Source organism: Ambystoma mexicanum, chromosome 7p (assembly GCF_040938575.1).
Source record: "Ambystoma mexicanum isolate Mex_15411 chromosome 7p, UKY_AmexF1_1, whole genome shotgun sequence".
Lineage (NCBI taxonomy): Eukaryota > Metazoa > Chordata > Amphibia > Caudata > Ambystomatidae > Ambystoma > Ambystoma mexicanum.
This window is the reverse complement of record NC_090939.1, coordinates 671,589,915-671,609,188: the sequence shown is the minus strand read 5'-3', so window position 1 is coordinate 671,609,188 and position 19,274 is coordinate 671,589,915. Positions and strand designations below refer to the sequence as shown.

At 45.7% G+C, this 19,274-nt stretch overlaps 1 protein-coding gene across 3 annotated transcripts in view; it reads left to right on the top strand.

The window, feature by feature from the left end:
* Positions 1-14,974, top strand: part of ANKRD10 (ankyrin repeat domain 10) — a 302,983-nt gene extending 288,009 nt beyond the window's left edge. For all 3 annotated transcript variants that reach the window (XM_069636764.1, XM_069636763.1, XM_069636765.1), the window contains 3 exons: positions 10,457-10,689; positions 10,876-10,971; positions 13,160-14,974. In XM_069636764.1, the coding sequence (XP_069492865.1) occupies positions 10,457-10,689; positions 10,876-10,971; positions 13,160-13,641 (811 nt within the window). In that variant the 3' untranslated portion in view covers positions 13,642-14,974. The remainder of the gene's footprint in view (positions 1-10,456; positions 10,690-10,875; positions 10,972-13,159) is intronic.
* The last annotated feature ends 4,300 nt before the right edge of the window (positions 14,975-19,274 follow it).

Here is a 19,274-nt window from a genome sequence, read left to right as displayed (position 1 = left end):
CATTTCCAGACCAGTTAAAACACTTCCACGTTTCCCTCATGTTCCTTTACAAGTCATTACCCAAAATACAAATGGGTTGTCCCTATATAAGGAAATCTAATCCCCACAATCTCATAGGCTGCCTTCGCTGTAGCACCATCGCCTTAGACATACAATTCTCATGACATTGCAAATATAAGCCCAACCCTCTTTGGTTTCTTCCTGCAAGTCACACGACCCTAACCTAGCATACAATACACTTTTAGTACAGCTTCCAAATCCATCTACCCCAACACTCTAGCTCCGGACCACAGATTTCACCTAGTGTGGCTGGTCTCAAAAACCTCCAGTGTGGTTTGTTACCTAGCAGGCAATCCTTGGCTTGGCAGGATTTGGATCCCTGCAACAGCGTCTCCATCTTGTACCAATAAATATTCAGAGTCCTCTGCATTCTTTTAGCTGTAAATGCGCTCCAGTTCTGGGCCTGGTCTTCAGCACTGATAAGACCGTCTCTCAATTCTATTTAAAAGAACCTTGGAAATGGTTGCAATCTGAAATCCACTTCTTAAAGAGATCCTTTTCATCATGACAGTGAGCAAGATATGCAATCCAACCAAACGCATCATTTGAGATTGGTGCCTCTCCTGCTCTTCTAGAAACACCTTTCTTTAGTTCACTTTATTGTAGGCCATTCTCTGAGCTACATTTTCTCCCACCAAAGTATTGGACTGTGAATGCAGCCCTGGTCTTGCGGTTCACAGCAAAGCACGAGTAAGATGGTGCTGAAATTGCTAGACCAGTTGCATCCAGCCTTGCATACAGTTTCTCTTCTTTTGACAAAGGTCTACAATGTCAACATTGAGCTTTTTATGCATTAAATTGTGTGACCTTAAAGCCAGCCAGTTGCCTGGTCTCTATCCCAATGCCAGCCCTCCCCATCTGTGCAACCAGCACAAATGTTACCATGTGTGTACACATTTTGCAACACTTTGTATATTAAATCAAGGTTTCCCAGCTTTTAACTATCGAGTAGTGTCCGATGAGAGCTAAATACGTTCCTTGCAACATAAAGATCATAGCCATCGGTCGAATCTCCTATGCCAGCACTTTTCCTTGTTGAAAGCCTGTTAGTTTCCTGCCTGTCCATAACCCGATACGGACCTCTAGGCACCAGATTCTGAAATCTATACTATTCTCACTGCCTTGAAACATTCCTTCTTATTGGTTTTCACCTCAAATATATTTATGCATCTTATATGTAGCTGTTGTATAGCTTTTTAGTACAACCATACCCTACTAACTAATGTTCTCTTAATCCTTGCTAAAACACCATCCCCACCCACCTTGACATTCTGCAATCAGTGCAAGAAACCGCCTCCTTAACATCCAAAGACTTTTTTTTTTTTTTTTTTAGTTTTCAGCTATGTTGTGGTGCTAGAGGTTGAGCTGGTGCTGAACAATACTTTAATCTGCATCCTCTGCCTTTCCACTCTTTGAAATTAGTGTTTTTATCCAAATACTAGCAGGATCAAGCAACCAAAGTCTTGCTCATATTGGCTTCTTTCCTTCCCCAATCCGTTTTGCGAGATGCTGTCCATCTTTTTCTTTTTTTTCTGGATCCTCTGCCTTCACACAGCAATGTTGCGATTTATCGTCCCTTGTATGGAGATTCTCAACAAAGGCAGCTGTAATTATCGGGTCCGTTTTTATAGTGTAGCTATCTTTAAGCATAAGTTTCACTGTGAAATACTTCCTAGCTCCCTGCCAGATTGAAGTAGAAAGGAATCTTACAATTGTGTTCTCATATTTTCACACTCTAGTTTATCTCTTTGGTTTAACGCTTCTATATCGGGGCACAGTGGCACATGCCTTGATGCTGCCTGAACAATTTATGTGGCTTTTTACAGGACATCTTGAGTCGTAGCATGTTAAGTTGGGGGGGGGGGGGGGAGACTAAGGTTTAAGGACCTCTGATAATTCTTCAGCACCCTGACCACCCCTCTACCACCAACCTTTTTCTCATGCAGCCTGGGGTTTATGTTCTTGCAACAAGATCTCGCCTCTGCTTTTTCATCTACTTGTTTGATTTTTGTGTGTTTTGGGGGTGTGTGCATAATCTCAGAGCAGTTGGGAGTATTGTTCCCTTCACCGCTCCAACTCTGCCAGGCTAGGTTGCACATATTCAATTCTGGGAGCACAGCAGGCTATCTTCTCTGATGAAGCCATGTGCCTGGAGCTTATTTCTTGTAAAGTTTGCTTGCCTCACCCTGCCTCGCCTCTTACCACACAATGGGCTCCAAGTCCCCTCTTTGTTTTAGCATGGGTAACACTGAATGACCAGAGTGCAGGTTCCTCACCGAGACTAGTTAAAACCCACACTCCTGGCAGTCCCCTCGTCCATGTGCTGCCCACCCAAGTGGGTACAGCTCTGAATTAATTTGGGGTTGATATACCACAAAATGGACCACGCCCTCAATCTCTGTCCCTTCCTCAGCCTTTTCAGGCTGATACTGCTGCATGCTCTTTTTTTTTTTTTTTTTGATTAGGGATGACTGTAATTAGTGCCTCGGAGAAGGATTCAGGGGCGGTCCCGGTTTGGAGGATGTTATTGAAGAGCTCGACCATGAAAGGGAGGAGGATGTCAATGAAGGTTTTATAGAAGCCGGCTGCATAGCCATCCGGGGGCTTTCCCTGTGGAGTCTCTTGATTGCTTCTTCTATCTATTAGCTGGTGATGGAGGCGTCAATGGTTGGCTATGTCCAGGGGCAGGCTTGGGAGGGATATCTTGCTCATGTATTCTGTGATTGCTTGCTCGTGTGATGTGGAGTCTGAGGTGTATAGCTTTTCGTAGAAGCTGGCGAAGGCCTCTGGTATGCTCGTGGGATAATCTACGCTCGAAATTTGCCTCACTTTCTATGGCTGACGCCCATCTTTCTTTACCCTGCCCGCTAAGTCTGGCGGCGAGCAGGGCGTCTGCCTTGTCTCCTTTCTCGTATTGTTTTTGTTTCAGGTATTGAAGCTAGCGTACGATTTGGCCCACTTCCAGTTGAGACAATTCCTCTCTTGTTGCTAGCTTCCCCTATTTTTTTGGGCTCTATCGGGGCCGGCGGACTGAGCGATGTAGTATAATTGGGTTATTTCATTTCTGAGCTTGGTTTCTATGAGTTGCCGTTCTCTTTTCTTTGCTGCTCGTTCCTTGATGAGTATCCCCATCCATGTGGCTTTCCCTGCCTGCCATAGCGTGTTCAGCGAAACTTCGCCTGTATTCTGCTCAAAGTACTGGTCGATGTCATTCTTGAGTTGATCTCGGAATATCGTGTCTTTCCATAGAGTTTCGTTGCAGCACCATTTTGAACTTCTGTGTGGGAGCGCCAGACGGTTGAGAGCGACTGTAACCATGTAAGGTCTGACCATCTTATAGGTGATATTTTGGATATTGACATCGCCGCAATTCGATCCGGGGTGAGATAGACATATTTGATTATGCTATATGTGGCGTGAGGCGCCGAGTAGAATGTGAAGCCTGCTTGCTGAAGGTTCATATGACGCCATGCGTCTACGTTTGTAGGCATCTATCATTTCTATTACTTGTGTGCGACCGGCCTCTGGTGGAGTGGAGGGTGTTGGGGTTTCCGGCTTGTCTGTCCATCGCTGGGTTTATCCACATATTAAGATCGCCTCCTATGATTACTTCGCCTTCCGCTTCAAGCATGATTTTAGGGACTATGTGTTGCAAGAACCTGGACTACATGGACTGCATACAGATGCAAGCGTGATTATAGTATCTTGCTGACCAGTACGAGAGCCCTGCTGCTTACATCTGTCCAGGTTTTCATGATTTCAAAACTGAGCTGTTTGTTGATCAGAATGCCAACTCGGCTTTCTTAAGTGTAGCGGAGCTCCAGTGTTCGGTGCCTGTCTTAGCATAAAGGACCATTCTTTCCTCTCCCCTCGTATATCTGGTTTCCTGCACAAAGAGTATGTCAAGCTTCACCCTTTTGAATTCTCTGGACACTAGTGACCAGAGTTGAGTCCCTTGATGTTTAGTGTGCCAATTTTTATTGTGCCTAGCCTGCCGCTTATCGTTTTGTGATTATCAATCGTATGTATTTTCTCGATACGTTCTTCAGGTCCCGTTTCTTGTTGTCGGGCGCCAAGGTAGTTGCGATGTTCTGGTAAGCGCTTGTGGCCGTCTTGAACTTTGGTGTTTTCCCCAACCCTCCCACCTCCCTCACCTTTGAGGCATCCAACGTGATACCCCTTGCCCTCTGTGTCTTTTCTTCGTGCTTCGGTGCGTCAATGAGGGCTTGCATCGTTTCTTGGTGGCGTCCGCATTGGACTAGGTAGAAGTGTTCAGTCCAATGTCGGACCACCGGTGGGGACCGTTACCTCACGGTCCTTATCATAATTACCATCTTGTGAATTTGAGCCCCCTTCTATCCCCCTCCCCTCCAACATCTTATAGCTTAACAATAACAAGTGCAACATTACATGCAGTTTTCGGTCTCTTCATCGGCAGTCCGTCCCCCCTCCCTTACTTCAGGGGGGGGGCACTTTATCTATTTGTACCCATATGGAGGGGCATGTGTGACGCCTTTTCCTTGGTAAATGCCCATATCGGGTTCTTCAGTTGTCCGTTTTAACATGTAGCTCCGTGGAATGTATCTTAATTTTCCGCTTTCGGGTCTATTATTGCCTCGCCTGTACTTTCTTGACCCCTTCACTCTTTTTCTCCTTGGGCCTTGGAGCTCCCATCGCATTCCGTTCTGTTTGGTTTCATCTCCTCCCCCCCTCTCTTGGACCTGTTCCGAAGATGTCTGAGATGCAGTCTCTGATCTCCTCTTTGGATCGCAGCAGTATCCTTCTGCTTCCGTGTTCAAAGGTGAGGGAGAAAGGATATCCCTACCTGTATCGCATGCATTCTTTGAGCCATTTTGTCAGGGAGCTGCAGACACGCCTCAGGGCTAAGGTGAGCGAAGATAACCATATTTCAGGACTTATCTGGGCTACTCCCAATGTGAGGGGCCTGCCGGATCTGGCCTTCTCTAGGATCCTAATTCTGTCTTGGTATCGATGGAATCTGGTGAGGACAGATCTTGGGCCGCCAGGTGGTCCTCCCGCTCTGTGTATCCGTTCAGTTTTAGGCTCATCAATGTCCTCGTCTGCCGTCAAAATTTGATATTTTGTATTGTGTTTTTTTTAGGTCTTCCTCTGTTTCTCCCTCGTGTTCCGATATTCCTACGATTCTTCGGTTGTTTCTTCTTTCTGTTTTCTAAATCGTCCATCTTCAGGTGTATCTCTTCCTCCCTCTTTTCGATGTTTCGTATCCTCCGGTCCATTTGGGTTTCAGGGGTGTCAATCGAGGGTAGTTTGGAAGGGGTTGAGAATAGTCTCTCTTCAATGTTGTCCATTCTCTGAGTGATCTTATCTTGCCACCCAGATAGGCTCCCATGATCTTTATTTCGTTCAAAAGGGTGGCGATATCGCCCTTGGTGGCAGATGCTCCCTTTTCCGCTGTGTCTTTTGACATTATGGCTTTATGGTGTTAGGGCCGGGGGAGGTGGAGTGTAAGTGTATCTGGCTAGCTTGCTCTTTACGTTCATAAGGCAGTTCTTGGGTCAGAGGAGGCACACGCCCCTGATTTGGGGGCCTTGCCCTCTGTGCCGCTGCATGGTTCGGTGGCCCAAAAATAATCGCAGGTCGATTGGGTGGTGTGCGGCCTACTGTGATGGTGGAAGGCTGGTATAGAGGCTCTCTGGGCGGTCTACAGTGCTGTTGAGTTTGTCCGTAGCCGAGACCCTCTTGAGGGAGCTTCTTCACGCTGGTTTGTGCTGCACCCTTCCCAGGGAGGTAGGGCGTGGGTCCTGTGGGATCAGACTGTGTGTCTGATGTCTGCGGGGGGGGGGGGGTTCTAAGGTGGCCTTGAGTCTTTCGCACGTGCGTTGGTGTGGGGTGTCCTGAGATCCGCTCAGGCTTGGGTCTTGTTGGGAGAGTTGTCTGTGATGTCTTTGGGGGTGGGGTCCTTTTCCCCCCCTTGCGTAGTGCGCTTCTGTTTCTGGGCCTAGGGTTTGGCTCCTGACCTAAACCGATGTAGCCTAGCTGTGTTGGAAGGCTCGTTGGGAACACTCTGTGTGAGGAACGCTCGCACAGATGGATGAGCAGGCCCGGGGCTGTGTGGTGGGTCCATGCCCTGGTGTCTTGCTTTCCCTGGGGAGGGCGGGGGGGTGTCGGGTGTAGGGGGCCTGGGTTTTGCATGCCCCAACTCCACTTTGTGCTGTGTACTTCTGGTGGGCAGCGTGTACTGCAGCACTTGCACCGCGGCCACGTACGCTGTAGGCAGCCTCTCCTCAGCGGGTCGCAGGCACCAGGGCCTCTGTGCCGCGCGGTCCCAGCTGCTCTTAATGCTGTGTGTGCCGCGTGGCCGGGGAGGCGTGACCCACCTCTGATGCCAGCGGGGTCCTCTGCATGCTCCGGCAGGACTTGAGGGGAAAGGCACACAAGGCGGTGGGGGTGGGGGCTTCCGGGTGGTCGCTGTAGGCTCCTGTACTCTGCAGCAGCCACGCATCAACTCCAGGCATCCAGGGGGAGGGGTGGGTCTCGGTGCACTCTTCAGTATGCGGTAAACCCCGGAGGCTTGCCCTCAGATCCTCGGCGTTAAGCTGCTGGAGCTTTGCCCTTCCTTGCGTTCTTACTTTCCTTCACCCGCGGGAAACTTAAGTCGGTAGTTTCTCCTGTTTCCATTGTCTGATTTTTCATCGGGTTTTCTCATAGTGGTGGGGGGGGGGGGGGAGTCTTCCGATGCGCGTTGCTCTGTTATGATCTCACGGGGGGTTGTAATGTGGGGGCTCGGGTCACTTTACGGACTCTTGAGGACAGAGCTCACACAGGGAAGTTGATCATCCGTGCGCCCCCTGGTGGCCAGTGTTCCTGCTGCATGCTCTTTGAATTGGATAGAGGGCTCCATGGCTAAATCATGCAGCATCAGAGCCATATCTATTCCTATTGCACAAAATGCTGCCAAAACTGCGTTTCAGTCCCAAAGAAGGGATTCCTGCAGCAGATTTGTACCTATAGTTTCCCGTCACCTCCGTAATGTTTAAAAGAACCAGTGGCTTTGGGGCAGGCAGAAGAGGCAAGAGCTGCTTAATAGCTGCATTGGAACAGGGAGCTCCAATAAGTAAGGGTGGTGATCCACAAGCACCCTTCATTGAACTGTACATCTGAAGAAGCAGTTGAGGAACCCTAGCTCCAATGCAGCACAATAATCTGCATGGTGTGGGTCCTAGTCATTCACCATGTGGCAGACCTCCATTTTGTCAACAGAACTCTGGTACGAGGGGGTGGCCCTCCGTGTTAACCTCTTGGGCCAGGTGGTGTGAGGTTCAAATGGTGCAAGTCGGTGTTGGTTCCCCCTGCCTAGTACTGTTTTGTTTTTCTTCTTTTAAGTGCAGATCTCTAGCTGTATAGATGGGTACACCAATATCTTGCATCTATTAAAGATATGCTGTACTGGGTCTCCTGTTTTTTTTTTTTTCCCCCTTGGGACATTTAACAAAAACCCAACACTGAAACAGCAGACTTCATACTTATGCTTTCAAACAATGAGGATAGGGTGCCATCCTTTTCCATTCTCACATGTTGCAAGTATTTGAAAAATAGTTGAGAAGACAAATTGAAGTCCGACTTTGCAGGAGTCCATGTAGGGTATTCTGAAATGATTATGCCATATATTACTTGTTGATGCTGAGCCATGGCAGTTTATCGTATTGCAGTAGATGCTCCCCTGGACCAAGCTGTTGGCCTCAAGGCAGAAGTGTAGTTTCACAGCATACAGGGGGTGGATGTACCATAGGGCACACCTTCCTAACAAGCTGAACAATAGGTACTCTATACTTCGTTTCTTTTCCATTGATCCATTGTCATCTGGAAATTGCTTATAAGCTAAGATATTTTTCTAATCTCTGATAGATAAACAGAGTGGTGCTAATTTTATATTCATTGCCAAGGAAATTGCCATCTTCAGCCATATCTTTGGTCTATGGATGGACCACTAATCTTCGATCCTCCCTTCTATTGCTTAACCGGGTTGTTTTCCTAAACTAGCTTTCAGACAATTCAAAATTCTCTCCTTCAATGCCAGGGTTCTGATGGCAGCTAAGAAAGGATTAAATCGGGGACCAGAACATTTGGGGGTAAACAGACCCTGTACAAGGTCTTTTCTTTGCCGTGCCATGACGACATGGTTATGAACGCACTGGTGCATTAAACCAAACCCCTTGGAGCCCCTTGTAATTTTCAATCCAAACATGTTGAGCATAGCCTTGCTAGCTGTTAATTCTGCTCAGTCTGTCAATTGGTCTGCTTGCAAACTGTTTTTTCAAGACGGTGGTACTTTTACACATCTACCCTGTCTACTGAAGGTGTTTATTCTTCCTTTGAAGATTTCCAGATTACCTGCACGCTTCACAAATGTCTTGTTTAAATATGTCAAAATGCTTTCCCAATCTTCTGGATTTAAATCAGTGGAAATGCTACAAAGAATACTATTCCATTGCTGCAGTGGTTGACTAGGTCTTTGCTTGCATTCACCAATCCAAAAGCAGCACACGTTGTACGTCAAGAATACTCGCACTGAGTTGCTGCGCTCAGGTGGGCTGTTCCACATGTTTTCTATGAGCTGGGCTCGCTTGTTTGCAGCTATAGTGTGGAGGCTTAGTTTGTCAAGTTTTTCCCAACTTTTTTAGTTGGAGCCTAGCCAACGTCTATAGAATTGCCAGCCCACCTGTGGATCTTGCCTTGGGTTGTGGAAGAGAGCCACTATAAATGTAACGGTTAATTGACAGTAAATTAATTTTGATGCTCTTGTTTCTTGTATACTGGCATCTAGCCTCAGTACCTGACTTGGTCTCCTATGAGTTTTTTAAAAAAAAGGATTAAGAACCAAAATGTGGAGTGAGCAGTGGGCACAATTCTGCTGAAGTGTTTATTGTAACTTTTTGAAATACACTTTGTAGCAATGCACACACTGGTAATGAGTGTCTTTACACTAGTGTTGGGCTTCTTGGGGCCATTACTATTTTTAGTGTCTGCTTCCGATTGGCCTTCCCTTGGAAACTATCCCTGTGACCTTTTAACTCTGCTGTGGGAAACTGAGAAGGCTGCCTTTCCATCTTTCTACCCATTGAACCGCTTTATGCCTTTCATGTCCGTATGCTGTACAGTCCCAGAGGACCTTCCTTTGGGTGTTTATTTATTTTTATTTATTTTTTTTTTTCTTCCTGTTTTTAAAGGTATCTTTTCCTTCTTCACAATACTTTTCTGACTTCCGGGAATCCTCTTGCTTCAAAGCAAGCTTTATTATTTTTCTTGTTGTCTACACATTTTTTTTATCAAGAGGAAATACTCTTTATGCTGCAGTACATGGACTTTACAAACTGCTTTACTTAGTTTACACTGGATTTTCTTGGATGTTCTACAGTATGCAAGTTCATATCCTTTAGTTAGTTGTTTGCCAATGTCGACAGCAAGCTTCTATACATGACCCCATCGAGATTGACGTAAATTCTGTAAATCCTGCACAATCAGTAAAAAATAAATCTTCCCGTTCATATTTCTTTATTTAGTTTTACCTTTACCTGTTTTGCTCTTCTGGAAATGGAGTGCTTCTTCGGAGATTGATGCACAATTCACAAACCAAATAATTATATTTTAGCATTATTTAATGCCTGAAAGCATAATTTACTTAGTTTCGTTATGTGGATTCTTAATAAAAATGTGTTTAGCTAAAGCAATATGTTCACATTTCTGCCCAAATATGTGTTTCAAAACGTTTCATTCAAATAATTTTGTTTGGATACTTTTTCTAACTCGTGTGCTGTATATGTGTAACCTTTTGTTGGCTGGTATTTGGGAGTTTTGAATCGGAGTTGTATTTGGGGAAATTGGGGACATAAAAGCAACACTTGTACTTGAAAGTATGTGTCCTGGACTTCCAGCTAAGTTTCAGCTTCTTCACAAGTTTCTAACAGCTACTACAATGAATGCTCTCCGTAATGTAAGGTCTCCTACTTATGATGTCACAGCTTTGAAAATGAAAACTATCTGGAAACCTGAAGTAGGCATTGCACAGTCTTGTAGCATCTTGGAATTTGGTTGCTGTACAGAATGTTTTTAAGCCTTGGGCTGCCATGGACGATGTCCTTGATGTTTAATTTTAAAATGCTGTTGTGAAAGATTAGCGTTCTAGGTCATGATGTAAAGATACATAATTTTATGTCTGAAGTGTGCATAACTTCAGGTTCTTCAGACTTTTGCTAATAAATCAATGGCAAGAATATTAAATATATTTGTCAAAGTTGAGATAAGGGCTTAAACTGTACATTTCTGTAAAACTATCACCGCCGCCCCAAGACAGTTAGTTGTGAGAAGCCAAAATAACCAATGACTGTGTCTAACTTGATGCTTTTCTGTTGTACAGCTTGAGGAATGCCAGTGGCTTGACGGCAGCAGATCTTGCACATACCCAGGGCTTCCAAGACTGTGCACAGTTTCTCTTGAACCTCCAGAACTGTCAGCTAAATGGGTTCTATACCAATGGGCTCTCCAATGGTGGTGACCAGAAGATCTCCCCTAATGCCTTTGGAGGTCTTAGTCGAAAGAGGTCTTTTCAGCAGATGGAGTCTGTTGGTGTTAAGAGAGCTAAAACTGAAGGTGAGACTGACCTTCCGAAGATGCATTCAGGGAAGCGCAGGAAGGGAAAGTGCCTATTGCCCATAGCTGAGGTCTTGCGTTGACATATCTTGCTAGACTGAAAATATATAGCTGAAACGGTCACTGTGTATGTATAAATGCTAGCATTTTTCATAACTACATGAAAAAATATTTTTCTTTCTACAGCTGAGAGCATGAATGGCTTCTCTGCAATGGCGAATGGAAGTCCTGACGACGACGAAGAGGATATGAATATTGAAACGGAGTCTGCAGATCCACAAGGTGGGGGAGGAGTGGTTCCAGTAAGCAACACCAGTGTTCATGTTGTTGAAGACTCTCAACTCCAGAAGAATGTGTCTTCTGTTGGACCAAAAGAAACCGAAATATACACTGTTTCTGCAATGCAGACACCTTGCCGCTGCATCAATCAATATGCATATTATTTCTAGCAGACTTATTCAGGCACTTGTTTCTTTGACAACCACCGTCTCTGTTCCACTCCACTTCTGGCTGTGAGACCTAAACCATCAAATCTATGGCTTCAGTATCTTACGTTTGACATGTTAATATTTTTATTGGAGCTTAAGTGTTCTGACACTACATTTGCGTTAGCACTTCCACAAATCCTTCTCTGCATATAAGCAACAGTGTGATCCTCCCCAAAGCCTCACCAGATTGTTTTGGGGATTCTTATTTTCTGCATTTTGTACAATTTCTGTAGGCTTTCACTTGGGGGCTTTTCTGCATATCAACAGGAAACTACTGCGTTGGTGCCAAACTGTTACAAGGTTACTATTGCTAGCAAACTGCTCTTTTTGGGTAGATTGATGGGGTTGGAGGAGTTATATTCCTTGTTGGATATTTGAATAGAAAAAGGCACTTCTCATGTGTCAATTACTGCAATACCAGTGCCTCTTGCAACAACATACTGAGGTCTACCGCAAACTAATCAATTGAGTATGTCTAACCCTGACGTGCATTTGTATATGCTTTCATCTGGAGGAAACATCGTAACTGCCTTTGATTTTTTCTGTAGCTGCTTAAGTCATGGACCCTGCATCACAAAGTCCAATGGCTGGGAAATCAAAGTCATTTTAAACCTCAGTGGGGCTGGAATGTAATCTGGAACCCCTGATGAGGTAGCTGAATGGGATTTTAGTTTTTAATTTAAAATATTTTGTTAGCTGTCTGTTTTTCCATGTTGCTTATGTCTTCAGACTCAATTTAAACACAATTGCCTGTACAGCTCGTATTTCTGCATAGTTTTTGCCAGTCTGAACAGTAGCTATTGCTTTATTTTCCCCAAGTGTCTGTGTAGTAGTGTTCTTTATGCATGCAGGCTAACTGGAGGAATTTGCTTTTGCAGCATTTATAGTTTTCTATAAGACTCCATATCCTCTGCAAGCGCGAGCAGGAGGATCTCTTTGAGCACTTTTTTTTTAGATTTTCACATTGGGACTAAAGCTTACGATCTTAAAAAATGTTGAAGGCTAGATGTTGAAATTGATCTCGTTTTAGCAAAACCACTCCTTTTGAAACCTATGAGGCATTATCTGGCATATCTGGGTGTTGGTTCTGACTAACCATTTAGATGCAACATTGAATAGCATTGTGGAAAAGTGTTAATTTAGTTGAAAGTTAAAACAAATACCACCACGTAGACCTGGTCTCCTCGCTGCCAAGCTAAACGGTTTCACAGGCTGTAAATCTGGTTTAAAAATCCCTAGCACACCTTCCAAGAAACATTTTTTTTCCCCTTTAATGGACCCATCCCAAACAACAAGAGGTTTAGCTGAACAGCAACAAGAAACACTGTTATGGCAACACCTTGGTAGGTTGGAAAGATGTGTTTCAGAACATAGGTCTGTTACAGTGTAGCTTATAGCACAGCACGACATTGAAAATGCAGTTCTGTAAGGTAACCAGTATCTTAACAAATGGAAGGTAAACGACAAACCAAGACCATTTCAATTATTTCGTGTCATTCTGGTTTTAATCCACATAGATTGTGTTTGTAGACACTTATTATGGGAGGTTGACCCCTGTAAAGATCATCAGTTGTATTTCACTTTTGAAAGCTGTTCCTTTATTTCATTCTTTAACAATTGAAATGGTATCCATGCACACAGCAAATTTGCCTACAGTTGTGCTCTTTCCAGGGTCTTGTATATAGAACTTCTCTCCTTTATTGCACCTTATTTCAAATTATGTAACTATGTCAATTAGTTATAGAAATGTCATTCTTTTCGAATGATTAGGGAGGTGAACCTGGATTAGTTTTATACCAAAATCATAAATTATCTAATGAGGGTCAGCAGAGTCTTGCAAATTCAATAAGTGTTTGTTTCACACCATAATGCTTACTAAACATATAATTCATGTAGCAATATTGTCTTTTTCTGCTGAACAAAAGTTATGTTGGTGGCTTTCCCCTGCTTATGTTTGGTGACTCATATATTTCTTAATGCAGATTCGAGTTACGGTATCGCTCAGTTGAAGGTATTGACAAACCAGCGTGCCATCAATGGACAATTTGACTTCACCACGCAGCACTCTGAAATGGAAACCAAACATGCAATGTTGACTACAGTACCTGAGCAAAAAGAGTTGTGTGATGGACTAAAACCACAATTCTCTGTCTCAAATGGACATGAAAATCTCTTCACTATGTGCAGCAATGTTGTAGAAGAACCACAGAGAGACCCTCCCCCTTCTGATATGTGTGGGTCTTTGCACATCAATGGCAGCCCAAGCAGCTGTGTCCCACAAAGACCTTTGTGGGCCGAGGGTGCTGGAGACACTATGCATTATGGACACTATCATGGGTTTGGTGATACAGCAGAAAGCTTGCCAGATCTCAGCAGTGTTGTCGAGCACTCCTCTTTAGTAAAGGTTGAACAGAAGTATGATGCAACTATCCTGAGCATGCTCCACCTTTACCATGGTTCCTAAAAACATGTTGCATTGTATTTGAAGATCTTCATATATTTGTGGGGCATTAGCCTGATGGAAGGAGTTTTACTTTCGTAGTAGACTTTGTGTTTACAATTATGTTCCGTTTAGTTGAATGCTAGAAAATGCTTCTGTTTTTTGTATGTACCACTGCTCTCTGGGTATTTGGCCAATTTCTAGCTTTTTCTCCCATTTGTTTCTTAACTGAATTGCTTCTAATGAGGGAACGGATATCATGTGTTTGCTTAATGAGATAAATTGTGCAAGTTTTTAAAAGACTTTCATCATACTGATGTCCACTTGTTTAATTTTAAAAATGTTTTGGTTGTTTTCTTTACTGTGCCCAGCTTTGTACATTTTTCACTTTGTATTTATAAATCTGTAGAATGGTTCCCAAATTGCCATTGTTTGTGCAGAAATACATTTTTTAAGTTCTCTGTGTTTGTTACAGATGGAATGGTCTAGTACTATGCAAGATTTTTGTTGTTTTGGTAATGCAGGTTCATAATATATTTCTAGATTTAAGGGGTGTGTGCATTTTTGTACATGTTTGGCATTTACTGTTTATTTGCATCTTCGTTTGATGGAATCCAGTTGAGGAACCATGTGTTTTTATTTAAGAAGATTGCTTTGATTAAAATATGGCCAGCTTCTTTGAAGCACTTTAATTTGTACTAGTGAGAAAGTTGATATCTTTTTCCAAGTGGAAATGGCGTTCTGAGATGTTTTACTACATGCTTGTTTTTCTTCAAAGATGAAGATACAAAAACAGTTTGACATTTTTCCAATTCAAGTGGTTGTGGTACAGTTTACATTGAAGGCTGTTAATATACTTTAACTATGCAAATGTTCTTAACTGCTGAAGGGCTGTGGATGTACTGGTCTCTCTGCTATCAACGGATTGAGAAGCTCAGTCTGCAGGATGAATGAATCCCTGTTGCAGGAACTTGGTTTAGAAAGCTTGTGATTTCCATTCTTCTAGAGAAATGTAATGTTGGTGGGCATTTAAATGTTTTTTTTTTTGTAACCTTCCATGTGCTTGGATGAATTTAACATGAGTGAAACATGTGTTAAAGTTGGTAGATGAGTTTGTTACTAAACATGTTCTCTTACATTTCTGAATCGTACAGGACACGCACACTTGGTCTAACGTTTTGTGTAAAACTAATCTTGGAAATGCTGAATGTATGTATCTTTGTACTCCTAATTCACAGCACCGCTCACTTTTGTATGTTTCGTTTTATTGCTATGTTCCTGTAAATATTTGCTTACTGTCTTGATGATTAGCTGCACAGTAAACCTGTTTTCAATAGTAAATCATTTTTACCACCCGTTTGATGGTGTCTTCCTTTGATATGATGCTTGAATGTAGACTACACTATCCTTTAGTCCTTAGTGATCCTAACCTCATGATGGGCCTATGAAGAAATGGCTAACAAAATGTAACCATTCCAGTGGTTGAAGCTCTTAACATGTAATGATAGTAGTTTGACATTTTTATAGCGACTTTATCCCATATCCCCAAATGTATTGTCCGGAAGACCTAGCTATTATATAGTTATAAATACAATACCTCTTCTGTTTCATAGAAAATATGTGCATGATAACGTGTGAAATAAATGTCTGAGGCTTGTGAATCTGCTTAGATTTGCATGCTTTGCACAGGCTACCATCTCGCGGTTGGCACAGAGTTGCGTATTGTCTTTGCTTATTGAATTTGTAAAGGGGTGTGCCTGCCACTCTATCCCAAATCTCCCATGATCCCTTGCGCATGGTCATCCTCTTGATTGTTTTTCTTTGCCATCGATTGGATGCTAAACTCAATATTATCTAAAAGTTATTATTTCTACCAGTAGCTTTTGTTCAACTTTGACACTAAAAATAATGCACAGATGGCATCAAAGTAGACCATTGAACCAAAAATGGTTAGGTGACAACGGACATTGACCACATGCCAAAAGCTAATGGGGGGGGGGGGATATTTTACGCTTAACAGACAGTATTAGGATGGCTCAATTTTCATCACTTTCCATGTATGTCTTATGTTCCTGGTTTACAGTCCGTTCCCATGGAGAGTAGACTTCACGTTCTGCTCATCCTGTATCATTACTTCGAGGGGGATTGGGTCCTCCGAGGTATTCCATATATATGACAGTAATCACCACAGCTGTGCTGCTTCGGAAAATCTTCCTGCGTCGATACGCCGCCCTCGAGGACCTCCTCCGACGGCCGACGTCACTGGATGTTATAAGTAGGACGCACGACGCCCGTAGCCTCAGTTCCATTTTTTTCCCACGAACATGTTCGCTTCGGGAATCTCGGAGCGCCTCGACTCTTTGGAGTTTCTGTTGTTTCTCGGTTCTTCGAACCTGTTCGTTTTGTGAAGTTTCTTCTTCGTGAAGGATGTCTACTTCGTCTTCCAACCCGTGTCTGGGATTTAAGAAGTGCAGAGACTGGGTCCAAGATGTCGGTTACGGACTTGCACAACGCCTGCCTCTGGTGCCTCGGGGAGGCCCATGACACGGATGACTGTCGACTGCCAGTCGCTCACGTCTAAAGCCTTGCGGGAGCGCAAGAAGTTATCGGTAGGTAAGGTGTCTAAGCCAAGGAAGTCGATGTCTGCAGGGCTTTTGACGGATGATTCGAGAGGCGACTCTCCGCGTCGTTGTCTGAAGTCCAGTGGGTCTCGGTCCCGGAGTCGGTTCCGCCACTCCTTTGCTTCTTCGAGGCACTCCCGGAAGCGCCGTCATCGGTGGCCTTCCCCGTCCTCTTCCGAGGACTCCGCCCGTCGGCAGGTCGCTTACCCTACCAAGCAGGCGACGCCGGCGGAATGGGCTTCCTTCAGGAAGAAAATGTTAGCGATTCTCGAATCGCAGGGCACCGGTCCGTCTGTGCCTCAGAGTGGGGTCGGTCGTGATTGGTCGAGAGACACCGCTCGCACGCCTTCGGGCTCGGGTGGTCGGCACGATTCTTGGGAGAGGTCCCGCTCGGACAAGGGGAATCGTTCTCGTCGTGATCGGTCCAGGTCCCGGTCCTCGACGCGCTTGAGACCGTGTGAACCTGTGATGTCTTCGAGGAAGACGTCGATGCCTGTGGTGCCGAGGTCGTTGACTGACTCTTTCAAGGCCCCGCCTCAGAAGTCATCGGTGCCCAGGCTGTCGAAGAACACGCTTGGGGCTCTGGCCTCGAGGCCTGTGTCGACGCCATTGATGCGGTCAGCGCCGCGTTCGGCATCGATGCTGATTCACTCGATGCCTTTTGAGGCTGTGTCGATGGGGGTACCCTGAGGCTCGGTGGAACCCCCTAGAAAGGCTCTGGCCAAGGTCCAGCATGGTTTTGGTTCACATTCTGTGCCTTCTTACCACCATCTTGAGTTTATTTCAGAGGTGAATGAGGGCTCTGATGATGGCATGGTTCCTAATACGGTGCCAGACGAGATTCTCTCGGGCCATAGCCAATTTGAGGACCTGAGGCAGTCCCTGCACGATGCTAGTGGGCTGGACACCTCTCCGGAGGTGGAGTTTTGTAGGCCTGAGCCTGGCACTCATGCCATGCCGACTCCTCGTACCGGCGCCTTATGTCGAGGGTCACCGAGTACTTGGGATGGTCTGCTCCCCCGGGGGGAGTTTCTTCAGGATGACCTTACGGATATCCTTGACCTTCCACCAACTGACCCGGTACTGCAGTTTCATATGGCTCTACAGAGGAGAGTGGTGGCGGCTTGGACTTCTCCGGAGAGTCTCCCGGCAGTGGGCAAGTCTTTGCCGCGAAAATACCTCCCAGCCAGTAGCGACCCCTGCTACTTGTCTAAGCACCCCACTCCGGAGAGCTTGGTGGTGCAGGCGGCTACGGCCCCGGCAAAGCAGGTGTCTTATCCTACCATCCCCCCTGATAGGGACGACAAGCGTTTTGATGGCTGGGTGAAAAAAGTGTTTTCTTCAGGGGGTATTGCGCTTCAGGCAGCCTACTCCGTATGTGCCTTGTCATGTTTCACGCACACTCTGTGGAACTGTTTCCTTAGCGGCTGAACATATTCCTGAAGGGGACTAACGGGATGGTTTCCTTGCCATGTGTCAGGATGGCAAGGATGCCATGTGTGAGGCCGTTCAGTCGGGTTTGGACATGGCAGATTACGTCAGCCAGTCCATGGCGGCGAGCACCGTGATACACAGGTTTGCGTGGTTGTGGAAGTCGGGGTTTGCTCCTGATGTGCAGGCCCGGCTCCTCAACATGCCCTTTGACAGGGAATATCTTTTTGGCAGCAAGGCTGACGAGAGCCTTGAGAGGTTGCAGACCTCAAAAGCTGCAGCGAAGTCATTGGGCGCTGCAGTTCGACAACCTCTGCCTTTTCGTCCTAGGGGACAGCAATGGAGGGGAGGTTCCTTTTCGTTATTACTCATCCTTTGGTAAAGCGAGAGGAGCTGCCAGTCAAAGGGGCCACCGTAGGAGTGCCAGAGGTGGAAAACAAGGTGCCAAGGCCGCTCGGGCTGTTGCCTCTTTGCCCTCAGGCAATGCCGCAGCTGCTTCAGCTCAGTCATGAGGCCATGTCTAATGTTTTGCCGGTTGGGGGAAGGCTGGCGCAGCATCTTGCAGAGTGGCACGCCATTACTTCAAATGTGTGGGTTCTGGAGATCGTAACCCATGGCTACTGTCTTCCTTAACCCATGGCTACTGTCTTCCTTTACGGCAGAGGTCTCCAGACAATCCACCGGGGAATCTCTCTTTGAAGAGTCCGGATCCGCTCCTTGCGCAGGAAATTCAATCCCTGCTGGAGAAAGGCGCCATAGAACTGGTGCCTGTAGCGGAGACGAACAGGGATGGTATTCATTTTTTTTGATTTCCAAGATAGACGGTGGATTGAGACCCATGTACTTGCGCGGTTTGAACAAACTCCTCAGGAAGGATAAGTTCAAGATGGTTACTCTCTCTCAAGTCCTCCAGGCCCTTCAACTTCAGGACTGGTTGGTGTCTCTCGACCTCAAGGACGCTTATTTTCATGTGCCGATACATCCCAAGCACAAGAAGTATGAGGTTCGCGGTTGGCGACTCACACTTTCAGTTTCAGGTCCTGCCGTTCGGATTGACCTGCGCCCCGAGGATCTTGGCCAAGCTCATGGTAGTAGTGGCAGCGCACCTCGGGAAAGGGGATTCACGTCTACCCCTACCTGGATGATTGGTTGATCAGGGCGCGTTCTGCCGAGCAAGTCCTGGATCTGTCAGTCACCTGCCACTCCCTCCACAAGCTGGGCTTCTCCCTCAACTTAAAGAAGTCCCATTTGACACCAACTCAGAAGCTCCAGTACATCGGAGCAGTGCTCGACATGTCCCTGGGGCAGTGCTTCCACCCCAGGTGTGGGCTCATCACATTCAGCAGATGGTGCACAAGTTTCAGCTTGCCCAGAGTCTCCCAGCGTTCGAGTTCTTGAGATTGCTCGGCCTCATGGCATCCTGCATTCTTCTGGTGCCAGAGGCCATGTTGTGGATAAGATCTTAGCAATGGGCACGCAAGCTCCAGTGGTCTCAGTCCTCCGGCAGGATGTTGGATCCTGTTCAGGTGCCGTCCTCGGTCGCCCAGGACCTTCTGTGGTGGGCCGTCAATCTGATGAAGGGGGCTCCATTCTGGCTACCCTGGC